General features: G+C 33.3%; 1 protein-coding gene across 1 annotated transcript; it reads left to right on the forward strand.

The window, feature by feature from the left end:
• Positions 1-7,028: 7,028 nt before the first annotated feature.
• LOC103331687 (uncharacterized) lies at positions 7,029-7,616 on the forward strand. Its single transcript, XM_008234337.2, has 2 exons — positions 7,029-7,215; positions 7,270-7,616. The coding sequence occupies exons 1-2, from the start codon at positions 7,029-7,031 to the stop codon at positions 7,614-7,616; spliced, it is 534 nt and encodes a 177-aa protein (XP_008232559.2).
• The last annotated feature ends 8,922 nt before the right edge of the window (positions 7,617-16,538 follow it).

Consider the following 16,538-nt stretch of genomic DNA (forward strand, 5'->3'; position numbering starts at 1 on the left):
AGAGCATCTCCAAGGGATAGGGCAAAAGAGTAGGCAAAGCTAATTTGCCTTGCCACATCAGCATTTTCATGCTCCAAGGGAACATGTAAATAAATGAGTAGGCAAAATACACGTACTCTCCCAATTAAGGCAATGTTGCCTACTTCAAAAGCATTAGGCAAATTGGATCCCACATGTTTTTAATTTTTAGTTGGTAGTAACTTTTTTCCACCATTCCACATGTTTTTAATGATAAAATAATGATTGGTACAATTGCATTGCCTAGTCCATTGGAGTGACTATTTTTTTTTTTTCATGAGGCAAATGAGTAGGCAACATGTCACTTAAGTAATTAAAGTACTTATTTCTCTACACATGCACTCTTAATAATTGGCATTAGAGCCTGGTTTCACCACGCAATGAGGTACAGCTTGATAGAAGGGGTGATCTATAGGCTAGATTAAGATGAAAGTTAATATACATTGGCATAATATCAAGTCATTGAATACTAGTAGATGAGTGAAGCCAACTCAAAGGAGGAAAACAAATATAAGTTCTAGCATGCCTTTGAACCTCAACACTAACCTTGGTCCGATCTACTCAGCTCCTTAGCTCTCTCTCTAAAGGGGGTGTGATTTTATGTTTGAGTGTGTTCAGCCGATAGGGAAGGGACATCTATTTATAAGCAATTACCCTAGTGTCTTTCCCATCAAGAAACATTCTAGTAAACCTCATTGTATTAGATAGTTTTTTCAATCCATATGTAATTAGGAATCCTCAAGGCTTTTGTGTTTCAATTTAAATACACTTAGAACAAGAGCTGCAAACATGTTACAACTGTATATCTTGATCAATGCAAACTCTTGAGTGCACATGTGATTAGAAGACCACAATCGTGGTTAAGACAAGATGTTTTCTTACAGTTTCCCACTTGGTCAAATAATCACAAAAGAAGAATTGAATTGTCCACTTAAAGCCCTTGTGAAATATAACCAAACAAATTCTCACTAATCCTCTGTCAGTGATAAAAAAAAACAGTAAGGAACTATCAAGACTTATTGAACATACAATCATCAAAGTCTTTATAATTACACTTAAAGTTTTCTAATACTACATGAAGCTTCGATCAAGACTAAAACCGTAGAATAATCATGACTAAACTGGAAGTGCTTAACATAAGTCACGTTTATTCAATTGTCCCTACAAATGACTACCAAGGTCTCACTTTGAACAAGCAAAGATACAGACTATGTCATGAATACAATTCCAACGCAACTATCTTTAATGCTAGCAATGCTCCCTATATGTATTCAACTAACAAGCAATTACAAATAACTAATAAAATTTAAAGTGAACAAAATGAATTCTATTAAACCTCAAATTTGAAAATCATTCATTGAAACTACCACTAGTTAATCAAAACTAAAAACTAACAAAACAAGTTAAATCTACCAAAATAAAACTAACTCCCACTCTTTTAGCCACTCATATAAGTTATTAATCTCATACTAATGACACATTTATGAAATACACCATTTGGAAGCCCTTTAGTAAGAGCATATTATAGCATATGTGCTAATATGATCCAAAATATTGTAGCCATTATTGATCTTTTCTTTAACTGTGAAGAATTTAAACTCTAGAATTCTTGAAGACTTTGTCATCTTATTCCCTTTTGCAAAAAAGAACTGTTGCACTGTTGTCATTCCAAAGTTGTATAGGTCTATGTATTTACTCAACTACATTCCAGCTAGTTATAAAATTCTTTAACCACATAGCTTGAGAAGTAGCTTCATAACAAGCTAGGAATTCAGCCAACATAGTTGATGCAATTGTGAGAGGTTTTTTTTAATACTTCTCCATGAAACAGCTGCTCTTGCAAATTGAAACACATAGCCAAATGTTGATTTCAAATCATCTTTACATCCTGCAAAGTTTGCGTCTGCAAACCCTTCTAATTCCAATACGTCACTTCTTCAAATAATCAACTTGTAATTCTTTGTTCTCTGTAGATATCTCATAACCCTTTTACCTATCATCTAGTGAGCATGTCCAGGATTTGATTGAAATCTGCCCAACACACTTAATAAAGTATAGATTTGAAACAAACCAAAACTTGAATACTTTAACCTTTAGCCTTTTGTTTATTTCTTGTAACTCATACATTCCTTCTTCATATGTCCATTCTTCTTGTAGAAAAAATATTTCAATCCCACTGGTTTCAAAGCTTTTGAATTGTTATTTTCCTTTTCTTTCTCTTTTCCAGAAACAACAACTTTGTTCTTATTCTCCTTATACTGTTTGGTTTGCACTATGTTCGCTACCTTTGCACTTTGTTCCCTTATATTGTTATGTTCATGTTGAACACTTATAGTGATGAGATAGTTGAGTGTCCAACACTCTTTCTGAGCAATGTAGGTGTTTATAAGAGACTTAAATTCCTTAGGTAGTGAATTCAAAACAAAGTCTACCATCATATCTTTATCTATAATCATATCCATCTCTTGCATTTTTGACCTAATGCCGATCATATTCATGATGTGAGCTCTTACACATCCTTGCCTATAATATTTCATCTCAACTAGTTGGTTTAGCAGTGTGCTTTTCAAAGTTTTCTTAGACTCTTTGAATCTTTCTGCAATGCTCTGATAATATTGCTTTGCATTCTTAGATTTGGGAATGCTTCCTTTCACAGATGATGACATATACCTTTGCATAATCAGCATGGTCATGCAATTTGTCTTCTCCCACTTCTGGTTCTTGGAGTAGATCTTCTTTGAGAACAACATCATAGTCCAAAAACCCCAAGGATATTTGCATATCTTACTTCCAATTTTGATAGTTTGATACAATCAGAGTTTCAATGGATTGATAGTTTGAGGTATTCACTGTAAATAATAAATAAATTGTTCCCATGGTTCTGTATCTAAACATTATCATCTCACACATGTGGGTTGTTAGTTGAACATATTCCAAAGCACTGAATTAGGGTTTGAATAGAATTCCTGCACAAGTAAACCTCTCATTTGTGGATCGAGAAGGTTTTTTTATTAGTCTGTTCAATCCTTTCATTCACACTAATCCATCACATCTGTTATCAATTTGTATTCTTTCCATATGTGGATAGAAATAGCACAAAAGGCTACTAGTTGTGATGCAAATCTTAATCAATCTGTTGATTGACAATCACTTTGTAACATTTAAGCAGTTATGGCTTATTTAACTTATAAAACTGAAAATTCACAGTCTTTCATCAATAGCCTTCCAAGCATGATTGAGCATAGAATCTTGAAGCCCTTGATCATACCTTGTCACATAAGATATGCAATTGTTTTTAAGCTACATGCTTCATGACTAATTATCAAATTTAAAGATGAGGTTTATGCATACTTGAAAAATCGAAAAAGTTCGATTAAAGAACAAGACCTAGTGCTCTGATACCACATGTAAGTTCTAGCATGCCTTTGAACCTCAAAATTAACCTTGGTCTAACATGGTGAATATAAATCTTCTTATCTACTTGGTTCCTTAGCTCTCTCTAGATGGGGTGAGATTTTCTATTTGAGTGTGTTTAGTCGATAAGGAAGGGACATCTATTTATAACAATTACCCTAGTATCTTGCCCATCAAGAAACACTTGAGTAAAACTCATTGCATTAGGATAGGTTGTTTCAATTTATGTGTAATTAGAAATCCTCATGGCTTTTGTGTTTCAATTTAAATACACTTAGAACAAGAGCTGCAGACATGTTAAAGTTGTATATCGTGATCAATGCAAACTCTTAAGTGCACATGTGATTAGAAGACCACAATCGTGGTTAAAACAAGACATTGTCTTACAACGATTACCACCATGCTACCAATGGGCTCTTAACCATTGGCATCAGTGCTTGATTTCTCACGCAAGTGGACCAACGAGGACGTTCTCCTGAGAACCCTTCCCTTACAAGCCAGGTTTTAAGGGAAAGTTCTACCCATGAGTTCTTAACATATATTTGAATTTTTTTTTTCCTATGTTAGTATGCATTCAAGAATTTACCTTGAATTCAAATTCTTACGGACATGCTAGGGGATCCTAATTTTTTTCTTTCAAATTTATTTATTTTAAAATTAGGTGGCACTCACACATATTTGTTATTTTTTATGCAACTGTTTGAGGTTGTCAACATAATAATTTATTTGGTATTTGCCTAGATCAAAATGCCCATTTGGTTGTAATATTAGGTTTAGGATAGCATAAGTTTTGGCCATTGATTCCTTGATCAAGAATGTGGAAAGCTTCAAAGAGGATATTTTTTAAAGGATGAAGTTTATGAAAAGTTTGGAGTTGCGATAACTTCATCTAGATCATGCATTCATAAGTTTAAATTGACGATGATTTTAATCATACTAATATGCATAGGTTGGATTATAATTTTTGTTCCACATACACAAATATGGAAACATTGTCTTCGTTCTTAATCAATCAACATAATTACATAATCGATCAAGTTTTATAGATTATCTTTTTTATGGGTGTTCACTTCGTTTGTTTCAGCTAGGCTATAAGTATTTTTCTGAAACATTTTTCGCTTAGAAGCTTGAGCAGAGATACTTACAATTGAAAAAGCCAAAGGCCTTCTAAGACCTTAACCCTTTTACAATATGAGATTGAGTTTCTTTTTCCGTCTCTTTTGACTTCAAATATGTACTTCTACTTCATGAGGATCATTTAGATGTTGGAAGATGAACTTTGAATATGTTTTTTTCCTCCCTTTTGAGTAGAGTTCATATTGTAGATCTTACATGAATTTATCACGAAGATTGCATCTAACTTTATTTGAGTTGCCGATATGAGTTATTAACTTCAAAGGTATTAATTTGACTTAATTTTTTCATTGTGTTCTTTGTATCCATATTATTTTTCATAGTGGATCATCAGCTAGCATATGCCCTCAGTTTTACCCAGTTATGGGGTTTATACATAATCATGTATCTTGTGTTGAGCGATCCTAGCTTACTTGATGAGTTTGTTTGGATTTAAGCCTTGATTCGAATTGAGTTGATTAAATGCATTGAGATATTGACTAAGTAGTGCAAATAAAACACAAATTTGATGACATTTGTCTACACACACGAGCTGTAATAAATTTAATTAATTGAAATGGAACAAAATTCGTTCCATTGATAATCTGGCGAACTTTGTTACCAAATTCTTGCTGAAGCCCACATTCCAAAATATTGTGTATTATAACTAGATACGTCGAATTTTAAAACGATTTGATTGAAGGATGCAGTTATCTAGAGCATCTAAAAGTATGCTATATATATAGTACGTACTTTTCTTTCTCTCACCTAGGTTTTTATTCCACTCGATTTTTCCTAACAAGGTTTTTAACTAGATAGCATTAAGCGTGCCCAATGTGATACTGATGATCTAGACAAAGATTATACAAATTTTTCTTCATGTTTTTTGCCTTTATTCAGCTTAGTTTTGCTAGTAAGGTTCTAATTACAGTTGGGAATTTATAACCAAAAAAAAAAGTCCTAATCAGCTAAACCAATCATGTATGTCCGGTTTGGTGTATTTTTTTATTTATTTTATTTTATTTTAGAGTTTCAGAATTGAAAATATTTTATTTTGAGTGCTGCTAAACGAACCCTAAAATTAATCGAGTACACCATACTACAAAAGTATATATTGAATTACTGATTTACCCTAATATAAAAATGACCAAAAAGGATATATGGAATTGTGAAATAAATATAATTTTAATAAGTACACCCTACTAACCATATTGACCCTAATCAAGAGATTACTTGGTCCCCATCTTTGTGATCCGCGAGTCAGAATAGCTTGGAGCAGATGAAGCCTTCTTTCTTTCTTTTGGCAACTTGGATTGGACAACTTAAAAAGCAGCCTTCAGTTCGGTGACACATCTACTCGACGTTGGCTATTTTTTAGAAGGGTGCTTTTGACTTGGTTGTTGTCAATGTTGACGAGTTCTGCATATTGATTGGAGAGCTTAAAAAGTAGCCTTGCTGTTTCTTGATATGAGTAAATAACATGAAGGTTTCAATCTATTCTGTACACTTTAGAATCCAATTAGTCTTTAATTTTGCATATAAGCTTGTATACATGGTGAAATTTTATTTTAGTTTATTGTTTCATGACATAACTTCATATAAATTAGTTCATTAATTATTATATTCTATTTCCTCCTCCTATGGTGAAATTTTCTCTTCTGTCGTGACCTGAGGCATAGCTCAGGAATTATTGCCCTCACTAGCCTTTCTACTATAAAGTAATGCTCCATTTTAATTGCTTATTTATTTATCTATGTATTTGGATTCCTATCCTAAGGAGTTTCAAAGCCTCTTTTGTACTTTTGAAATTATGCAGATTTGCAAATTGGGTTACTTTTGAAATTTTAGAATGGATGCTTCATACATTTCTAGGGAGTCATCAAAAGAGGTATTAACTTTGATTTTTATTTTTGGTTTAGGCTAAAGCGTGCTTACCGAACAATGACAAATATGAGGGTTTTTTTTAGCAGCATCCAAAAGATGTATCTAAGCAAGACACCAACATCAATAAACAATGTGTTTTAGACTACAAAAATGAATTTATCACAAACGAGGTAAATTTATGAATATTTATATATTTATTTTATAACTCCATACATTAATTTAATTTTAGTGATTTTACAGATATTTGTTAGTCGTGATGTATTAATAAGATGGACTCGTGAACAAGGGAAAAGGAATGGCTTTGTGATTATCATTAAAATGTCTGATATTGGAGGAGCTGGTAAATTCAAGACCGGTTTAATTCTATTTTGTTGTGCGAGGGGTGGCCAATTTAGGAAAAAAAAGTTCTGGAATCAGATAGCAAGACAATACATAAGCTTGATCAAAGTTCAAACCCTCCAAAGAAAAAAAGTGTGAAGTCTACCAGTACGACGAAGTGTGGTTGCCCCTTTTCATTGAAGGGTGTGAACTGTGGTCCTGGAGATGCATGGCAACTTGAGGTTGTATGTGGAGTTCATAACCATCCTGCAGCACTAAATATGGAAGGGCATTCATATGCAGGGAGATTAACTGTGGAAGAGAATTTACTAGTGGTTGACATGTCTAAGAGTTTGGCTAGGCCAAAGGATATACTATATACTCTTAAACGTAGATATGGGTTAAATGTGACCATAATGAAAAGAATCTACAATGCCAGACAAAAAAGTAGGGTGATTGAGAAAGCAGGTATGTTAGAGATGCATGTATTGCTATGAAAGTTGTTTGCCCATGAGTATGTAGAGTGGCATAGAAGCTATGGTACCGCTAATATTGTACGTGATTTGTTTTATGCTCACCCTACAAGTATTAAGCTACTGCGCACATTTCCTCATATTTTGATAATGGATTACACATACAAGACAAACAGGTTTTGCTATCCACTTTTGGAGATTGTGGGGCTGATGTCTACACATCTTACATTCTCAATTGCATTTGTTTATCTTAGTGCTGAGAAAGAAGACAACTACAGATGGGCATTGGCTAGACTAAGGAGTATTATGGATGTTAATTCGATTCCTAGTGTTATTGTCATAGATAGAGAGTTGGCTCTCATGAATGCACTCCATGAAGTCTTTCCTGGTGTTTGACATTTATTATGTACATGGCATATTAATAAGGGAGTTTCACTAAAACACCCAAAATGGGGGCTGAAATTATAAAAAAACCCAACACCCAAAACACTTTATAAACACACCCAAAACCCATCATTACACACACTCAAAACTCATTTATAAACACACCCAAAAAATATACAATTGTTGATTTTGGGTGTGTTTCTATGTTTAAATAGTGTTTGTGTTTTTTTATAAATACATGTCTAGGATTGGGTTTATTTATAAATTTGTATATTAATAAGGGAGTCTTAGGAAAATGAAAAAATGTATTTGAAGACAAAGCTAGTTCAGACAAATTTTTAATTTCATGGAATATGCTTGTTTCTTCAAACACAGAAGCCGAGTATGAAAGACATCTACTAGCCTTGCAGACCAACTTCAAAGATCACAATTCTGGCATCAACTATGTGAAGGAGACATGGTTGATTCCTTATAAAGAAAGATTTGTTACTGCTTGGACAAACACATGTATGCATTTTGGGAATACAACATCAAATAGATATTTATTATTGATTTTCAGTTAATATTTATATAGCATACATTATATATTACTTCACATGAAACATATTGCTACAATATACAGGGCGAAGACTGCACATGTAAAGTTGTAGAAACAACTTGGTAATAGCATGTGTACATTTGGAACATCACGGGACAAAATTCATCCTTTAATAGAATTGCAACATACTGAGATAAAGACATGACTGCAAGAAAGAAGACTTCAAGGAGTTGATTGGTTTTGTATCTATTTCTGCGTAGGATAATATTATGGTTGAGTTGAAGCGGTTAGATTTATATTGGGGTTGATCCGTTATCATGTAGTTGCATAATAAAACACACACACGGATTACCATGTGCACATGAGATGCAAGAGTTCAAACGGACTCATAGGCCTATTCCACTTGATTGTATTCATATCCTCATTGATGGAAGTTAGATTTTTTGAAGCCCCAACCTACTGCTACACCGAACAATCCTCCAGAAAATGCACAGTTAGAATTATTTGTGAAATGGTTTCAAAGTTGTAGTTATGAGACAAAGAGACATATTAGTATGAAGTTACAAGAGATTATGAATCCCACATCTACCACACTTACACAACCCCATGTGAAGATTAAAACAAAAGGTTATCCAAAAGTTGACACATCTACTCGACATTTGCCTTCTGCTTTTGAGGTTGTCTTATTTGGTCAAGATAGTGCACACTCGATTGACAATGTTGTTACAGGACCGCCACTTAAGAAGCCAAATACCATACCTCAAAAGCGATCAATATGCAATAGTCAAACACAACCATTGCCATATGTGAATTCAAAGAAGCCGCCTTTGAAGCTACCTATAAGTAGTTACAATATTAAATTTTGTATACTGTCATTTATATCGTAATTTGGGTGTAATTGTAATATGCATGTCTATAGGCCTAAACCCATTGTAGATGACTCTTGCTTAACACCAGAGTTTAACAAATGGTTTCCTAAACATACGTTGATACATATTAGAGGGGGATGGTAATTGTGGTTTTAGAGCCATTGGATCATTGATGGGGTTTGGTGACAATGCTTGGGGCAAAGTACTCAGAGACTTATGGAAGGAGTTGAGGAAAGAATCTGTCATATACGAGTTAATATGAAATGGTAAGGAACGGGTACAACATATTAAGTATATGTTGGACTATTTTGAGGAGTTCCCACTTCAAGATAGGTGGATGACTATACCAAATATAGGACACCTCACTGTATCTTGTTATAATGTAATCCTCATGACTTGGTCAGTACATCAGTCAGTTCCATTTTTTCCATATGAGACTGCTCCATTGGATTCTATCTATAGCCGTGAGATTTCTATTAGATTTGTTAACCACAACCACTAGATTAAGGTAAATCAATTAAGATGTTTATGCATATATATGTTTGCTAACTATTCTTTTCACATAACTTGATTTATTTAATTTTTTTTATTTTACAGGTTTATTTGGAAGGTCAACACCCTATGCCACCAGTTGATGAGCATTGGTTGAGATGTGCAACCATAACTGCATCAAATTGGCTTATGCCATATCAGGATCCTATACGTCATTTTAGATATGAAGCTGGTGTAGCGGACCCTTATGATAATGACCCTATATTTATTGAGTAGCTTTTTGAAGCATCATATTGGTGACATTAAGTATTATTTTCATTTCCATTATACCATTGGCAGTTCTTGTTTTGTAACATAAATATAATAATTATGATGGCTTTTTGCTCATTTGGCTTCTTTCAGCACAAAAAATGTTATGAGATAATTTGTGCTTAATTTCCCATTTGTCCTATTGTGTTTTCAACGAAAGAGGTGGTGATTGCAAGAACTTGAAATTGCGAAAAAAGTGTTAACAATTTTAGTAGAAACATAAATCCATATGAAAAGTCAAATATTTATAAACACTATTAAAAAAGTCAAGCTGAAAATCAACTATAAAGTAATACTACAAGTATTAGGGTGTACCAGGGGTATTTTTGGTAGTTTTATAGGGTGTACTTAGTTAATTTTACATTTTGATTAAAATATTATGGTGTACTTAGATCATAAGGTGTTCTTAGTTAATTTTAGGGTTCATTTAGCAGCAGTCTTTATTTTTTATATTTTACCTTAATCCATTCATTTGAAAATGCCACTAAATATGCTAATGCTATCATGTCCTTCTGCATTCTCTCAACCTCCCCCCTCTCTCTATCTCCTCGCCACTTATCGCCATTCGTCGCGTCGTTAAAGACCTCACTACGATCTACGACAATCTCTCTCTATATCTCTTCCTCATTCCTCCTATCTTGTCAAATTTGCTCCAATTGTCCCAACTATCATCGAATATAGATTTTTTTTTAATCAAATAGAAACTTCATTAGATAAACTTCAACGGTACAATCAAAGACATCTAAAATACCAATCTCAATAGGGCAACAAACTAACATGCTAAAAGCAAAACTAATGTAGACAAAAACCGCACTAAAACTACGAGCCCGCATCACCACAATTAGTCATAAGCCCAAACAAAGCTCACAAACCCAACATAGTCAAAACCCTAAATCAACTCATGAGCCTACCACTACCACCTGAAGAAGCGTCGTCGCCGCCACACCCATCATCGCATCCGTATCAGATCTGGGGAAAATATGATTCCAGTGATCTTCCTGTGCATAAGAGCGAAAAAATAAACGAAAACAATAACTTTGCCAAAGAACAATTAGGTGATTTGCAACAACCTCCATCACAGATGATGTAGAATCAAATTTAAAGAACATGAGCAACGTCAGGGAGCGGGTTTTAGGAGTAATTGGGAACACAGACTAAAAGGGGTGATGAGGAACTTCAATTTAACCATGGCTTAGAAGAAACCACTACAAGAGATTTTTTATTCAAAATGCCCCAGTGGACTTATTCACCAACCTAAAAGGAAAAGACTAGAAGAGATGAGGAGGAGGAGGGACAGTGACGCTTCTTCCTCCTCGCCTCTCTATGGACTTTTCCTTTAGGACTCATAGAGCGAGAGAGTGGCTGTTAATTGGCACACTCAAATATTGTCGGATTATCATTGAATATAGTTGAAACTCCTTTAGTCTTTGTCGAATCTCCTTTCACGTGCATCTCGTTAGCACTACCACCACTGACCACAACCAATTCGATTTTGTAATGAAACGACATTAGGTCGACATCAATCATGGAAGTTTCCTTGCCGATGTAATTAGTTCGGTGGCCAATTTTGACCAACAAACCGACCAATTCAAACCATTCTACCATAACTTTAATGAGTCCACTTATGGTTAATTAGTGAGTCAACTCATTACTCTTGATACTAAGTCATGTATCGATGTATTTATTGGAGATAATATTCTCTAAATAATATCTTCGTTGTTCTTGTTATTTAGCCACTCTAGTACTCGCCCCAACTACTAGTATCTTTATATATATTTTTTCTCTTATGCGGACATCCGAATGTTATTATTGTGCGAACAATATGTATTTTCTACTACCCCTCTCTGCTTTCTTACCTGTTTACAAGCATTGGCGGAGCCAATTAAGGCCCACAAGGGTCACTTGACCCTTCTCAACATTTTGAAAATATAATATTTATCTATGTTATCCAAGTTGTTTTTATAGCTATACTTACTATTGACCCTTCTCACAAATGTAAATTGTCTACAATGAACATGAATATGATCTATATTTGTTTTCATGTCTTCATATGTCATTTATATGTGTGTGTCATATATTTTATTTGATTTTCTCATTCTATCTAAAATCAACTTTTGATACTCTTTCATTATTTTTAGGTTGCTAGATTTTGGGTTATACTTACTAAGATATTAAATTTGTGATATTGAAATTTAATCATTATAATGAATTCTTATATATATATTTTCCTATAAAAATTAAGTTCATTGTAACTATAAAGCTATTTAAAGTTGACTCTCCTTGATAGAATTTCTGGCTCCGCCACTGTTTACAAGGGCATCCGCACGAGTCGGAATAAGAGAAAAACTATATATATATATATATTGCCAAAGTAAACATTCTGAAGAATTGGTATGAGCAAAAGTTACAACATGGAGTGTGTAGAGGGGGGAGTTTACATGAAAACTAAGAGTGTGTTTGGTTCATGGGAAATGAGGCTTGAGAATGGGAAATCTGATAAGTCTAAGCATGGAAAATGTTCGTCTCTCTTATGGGAAAATATGAGGGGAAATGAGACTCTCCACCCCCTTGGGTTTCATTTTCCCTTTCCATCGGAAACTAGGCCTATCATTAAATGTATTTTTTCACGACTATTTTTCATGATCATTATGTTCTCAATAACTATTTAGAATTACAATATAACATTAAATGCATTCTTCTTTTATTTTATTTAGTTCATATTTCTAATATGGGTATAATTGAAAACTTAAACAAAGTTTGTTTTACATTCCTTCACGAATCAAACATTGATAAGGAAATAAAATAGTATTTCTTGATTACTTTCCTGACATTATTAAATATTATAATTTATAAATAATTCTTTTATTTTTTATCCCTTGCAAATGATTTCCCTAAACCCTTAAATTCTTTATTCGAACCGAACGGACTTAAGGGTGGGCAAGACCTCGAGGCATGCAATCAATACATTCAACTTCAACCGGGCCGTGCGCAGATTTACGAGGTGGGCCCTCCTTTTAACGCATTTTCTTAATTAAATTACAAACCACGAACCAAATTTATGTTTTTGTTTTGGAAGTATGTGACTGAAAAATGCATGATTAGTGAGAGATAAGTAAGATTAACGTACAAGTTAGTGGGCCTCACGTGCTCATGTTTATGTGTGTCTTTTTGATGAAGATGTTTATGTGTGTCTACCTTTTGCTAAGTTTAATTGTTTTTTTTTTAATGGACTTTGTCTTGTAATAATTGTCACGGGAGAGTAGGATGTGCAATTAAGAATAAATGGGGTTTCTTTCTGACCTAAACAAATGAGAATGGATGAACGTGGGCAATTGGGAAGATCGTAAAAAAAGGGAGACATGGGCGAATATTTTTGTCTTGTTATTCTTGTAGAAAATTATACACTCTACTTTGAAATATATATATATAGAAACCTCAAATGCTAACTCGTTAGTAAAAAATATGAGGCTATCCAATCGTTTAAGCTCCTCATGATATCATCTCATAATTGGACTCATTTATTTTTTTATGTCATTAGTCAAAGATCATCTTTACAAAAATTTAGTTATAAAAAGACGCATCACATGTATTTCCTCTAAGAATGGTAGTCTTATATAAAATTCACCTCAAACGTCCATGAGCTACTCGATCCTTTTATCTTTTTAATTAGTTTACAATGTGAATATACATTAGGATAATTCTTAAATAACTTTCTTATGTTAACTAACAATTTTTTCTTTCTTTCTTTCGTATTGCAAAGAGAACTTATTAACTACCATAGCATGTTTTTGTTCATATTTCAGAACAATGGACTAATACTTACGATGAGTTTTAGCATCCGTATTGTGTGTGTGAGTTTAGTGTATCTCATCTTAATACAAAAGATCCTTTTTAAAAAAAAAAGACTTATAATTAATTAGCAAAACTCTCTTCAACACTGTTTTAGTATTAAATATAGACACACACAGTTTACAACCATACAGATCACAAACGTACATCGTACCATTGTACAGACATGTACGTACGTATACACAATTCTAAGAATAAGATGCTTTCATCAGTTTATTTTATTTTTATTTTTAAAATTGTGCACTTCGAAAGTTTCATATACATTTAAAAAGTCTTCATTCTCGATTACTACTACAACACCAATATTTTTTAATACCACAAACAAGAAATACAAGAAATTATTAATTCCTTTGTGCTCGTGGACTGAATTTTTTTAAATTTTTTTTTTTTTTTGCCAGCTGCATATGGCACATAATGCCAGCATCTATAATTTATTGGGTCAAATGCTAATAGTTAACTCCTACGATCTGTCCAATTCCAAGTGTATCGAGTTGGCAAAACAAATATTTTCTATTTTCTTTGTGCCACTTGAATGTATGTGACCCTCGGCTTTCGGGTGTGTTTTTATAAAACTAGAAACAAAGCAGCATGACACCCCATGCATGCATCCATTCCCAATTATTCCTATTCAAAAAACCATAACTTTGGGGACAAAATTTGAAAAAGGGAAGGAACATTGAGATGGTTTCAAGTTTTAGCAATACCAATTTACGACTAATAGCTACATTAGGATATCATTGCTTAGCTAACGAGGTCTAGTTCAGTGAAAATGAGTTTTGATTTGCAAATCAGTGATTTTAACTTCGAACTCCCATGAGACCTTGATGCGTGTGTGAGATTTTTCTCTCTTCTTATAGTTTAAATGATTGCTTTATTTAAAAAAAAAAAAAAAAAAAAAAAAAAAGAATATCATTGTTTAGAGTAGCAGTTTAATGTGAATAGGTCATTAACCATTTAGTTTAATGACATCTACTGATCATCTAGGAGGTCCTGAGTTCAAATCTCATGAAATTATATTATTTACTTCTATTTTCTTGAAAATATCATGTTCATAGTCAAAACTAATCCAATTTAGACTTTCGTTTAACTTTCTTTGTAATAAATCTTAAACCTAACCCTAAACCGACCGTCATTTTGGCTATATAGAGTATACACACTAGAAAATATATATAAGTAAGAGATGGTTTTTTTTTAACCAAATAAAAATTATAGTATTTTCTTTTGGAATAAGGTGATAAATATCATGTGACAATTGTAGATAACATTTCGTACATTTATTCTGGCTAGTAAAAATTGGGTGGGCCATGTTTGCTTGGTAAATTCACCGCAGTAGAGCAAAAGCATTCGGAATTTTCTCATTTGAGCTCTTTTGTGTTTTGGCACACTCATATAAGTTTGTCTTATGCGCCATCAAGGAAAAGTCCAATTCGGAAACATGATGGGCTCCAAATTTGTACAGAAAGGCCATTGGATTGACCACTTTTGAGAGAAAATGGAAACTGTAAAGGTGTAATAATGCACTCCAATCTGAATAGAATCTGTGATATTTGGCAGGCATACAAACATGAAGGTACAGTGGTAATTGCATCATGGTTTCTGCAAGATACCATAGGAAAGCTCCTCTTCATGATTGCAATCTATTGCACCCCTTGCCGTTCCCAGCCATGGACATAACAGTAAGTGAAGGCTTGGTTACAGTGGCTTGTTAGGAAAATGAAGTCTGAATCAATCTAGTTTTTAATCAGTGGGTTCTATTTGTACCATCAATGAAAGTCCAATGTTCAGAGGGGCAAGAGACGGTTATTGATTAGGGGTGGGCACGGTCCAGATTGGATCAATTTTACTTTGTAGCCCCGGTCTAACTGATTATAATAAAATGGTATGATTCTATTTGGTTTTGACAAAAATCATTGAGGAAACTGAAATAAACCAAACCAATTTTTGAACGGTTGGGCGTAAGTAAAATCATTTTTCTATTGCATTTTCCGACTTCGTTAGCTAAGTAAACAAAAAATATATATTATAACTTGTTACGTATGTATTATTTTCTAGCAAATCAAACCATCCTTAAATTCAATATATCATCAAACTTTAAACTTCAATAACTAATATAATTACAATTCAAAGATCAATTGCTTCAAAGTTCCATCAAACTTCAAAGTAAATATCCTTACCTATTTATTATCCAATAAGAAAACTATGTGTGTTAAATAAAATAAAATAAAAATAAATATACAAGTGGGCGTTTAGATTTATGCCGATTTGCAAAACCTCAAAAATCGTAACTGAACAAACCATAAAGGTCCTGTTGGATTTTAAAACATTTGAGTTTTGTCTTGGTTAAAACCAAACAAAACTAGCCATGATGGTTCAAATTAGTTGATTTAGTTGGTTTAGCTGAATTGATGTCCACCCTTATTATTAGTGGTCGGTTGATGTTATGAACTTAAAGATTGAAAGTTTGACCTAAAAACTTAGAGCAATCAACTAGTTATTGGTTTAATGGTATCTTTTTTTCTTCATTTTATTGATATAGGTCTCAAGTTCGAATATCCCTCGCTCATATTAAAAATAAAAGAGGTAATTTCAATTTAATACCTTGAACTCTCACCCTAAGGTATGTTTACCCCTACACTCTCCATTTTAACAATCATGTAACCTAATCATTTTCATTTTTTTGCAATATGGTTCCGGCGTTAACTTCACCGTCAAATTTTTCTTTAATTTTCTACATAGTAGGCCTAGGTCTCACCTATTTGCTTCTTTTAATGTCAGTTGAAGGGTATTTTCAAGTAAATGGTATCTTTTGCAAGTACTATTGTTTAAAAACTATGACACATTTTCTGCAGGTTTGGGCTGGAAGACACCTATTGCTCG

Source organism: Prunus mume, linkage group LG1 (genome assembly GCF_029339155.1).
Source record: "Prunus mume cultivar Tortuosa linkage group LG1, ASM2933915v1, whole genome shotgun sequence".
In the NCBI taxonomy this organism is placed as follows: Eukaryota; Viridiplantae; Streptophyta; class Magnoliopsida; order Rosales; family Rosaceae; genus Prunus; species Prunus mume.

Excerpts from the sequence above, each read along its gene's own strand:
- LOC103331687 (XM_008234337.2), top strand. The coding sequence starts at position 7,029 with ATGGAAGGGCATTCATATGCAGGGAGATTAACTGTGGAAGAGAATTTA. Across the intron at positions 7,216-7,269 it reads TAGGGTGATTGAGAAAGCAG|AGTGGCATAGAAGCTATGGT; the intron begins GTATGTTAGAGA and ends ATGAGTATGTAG.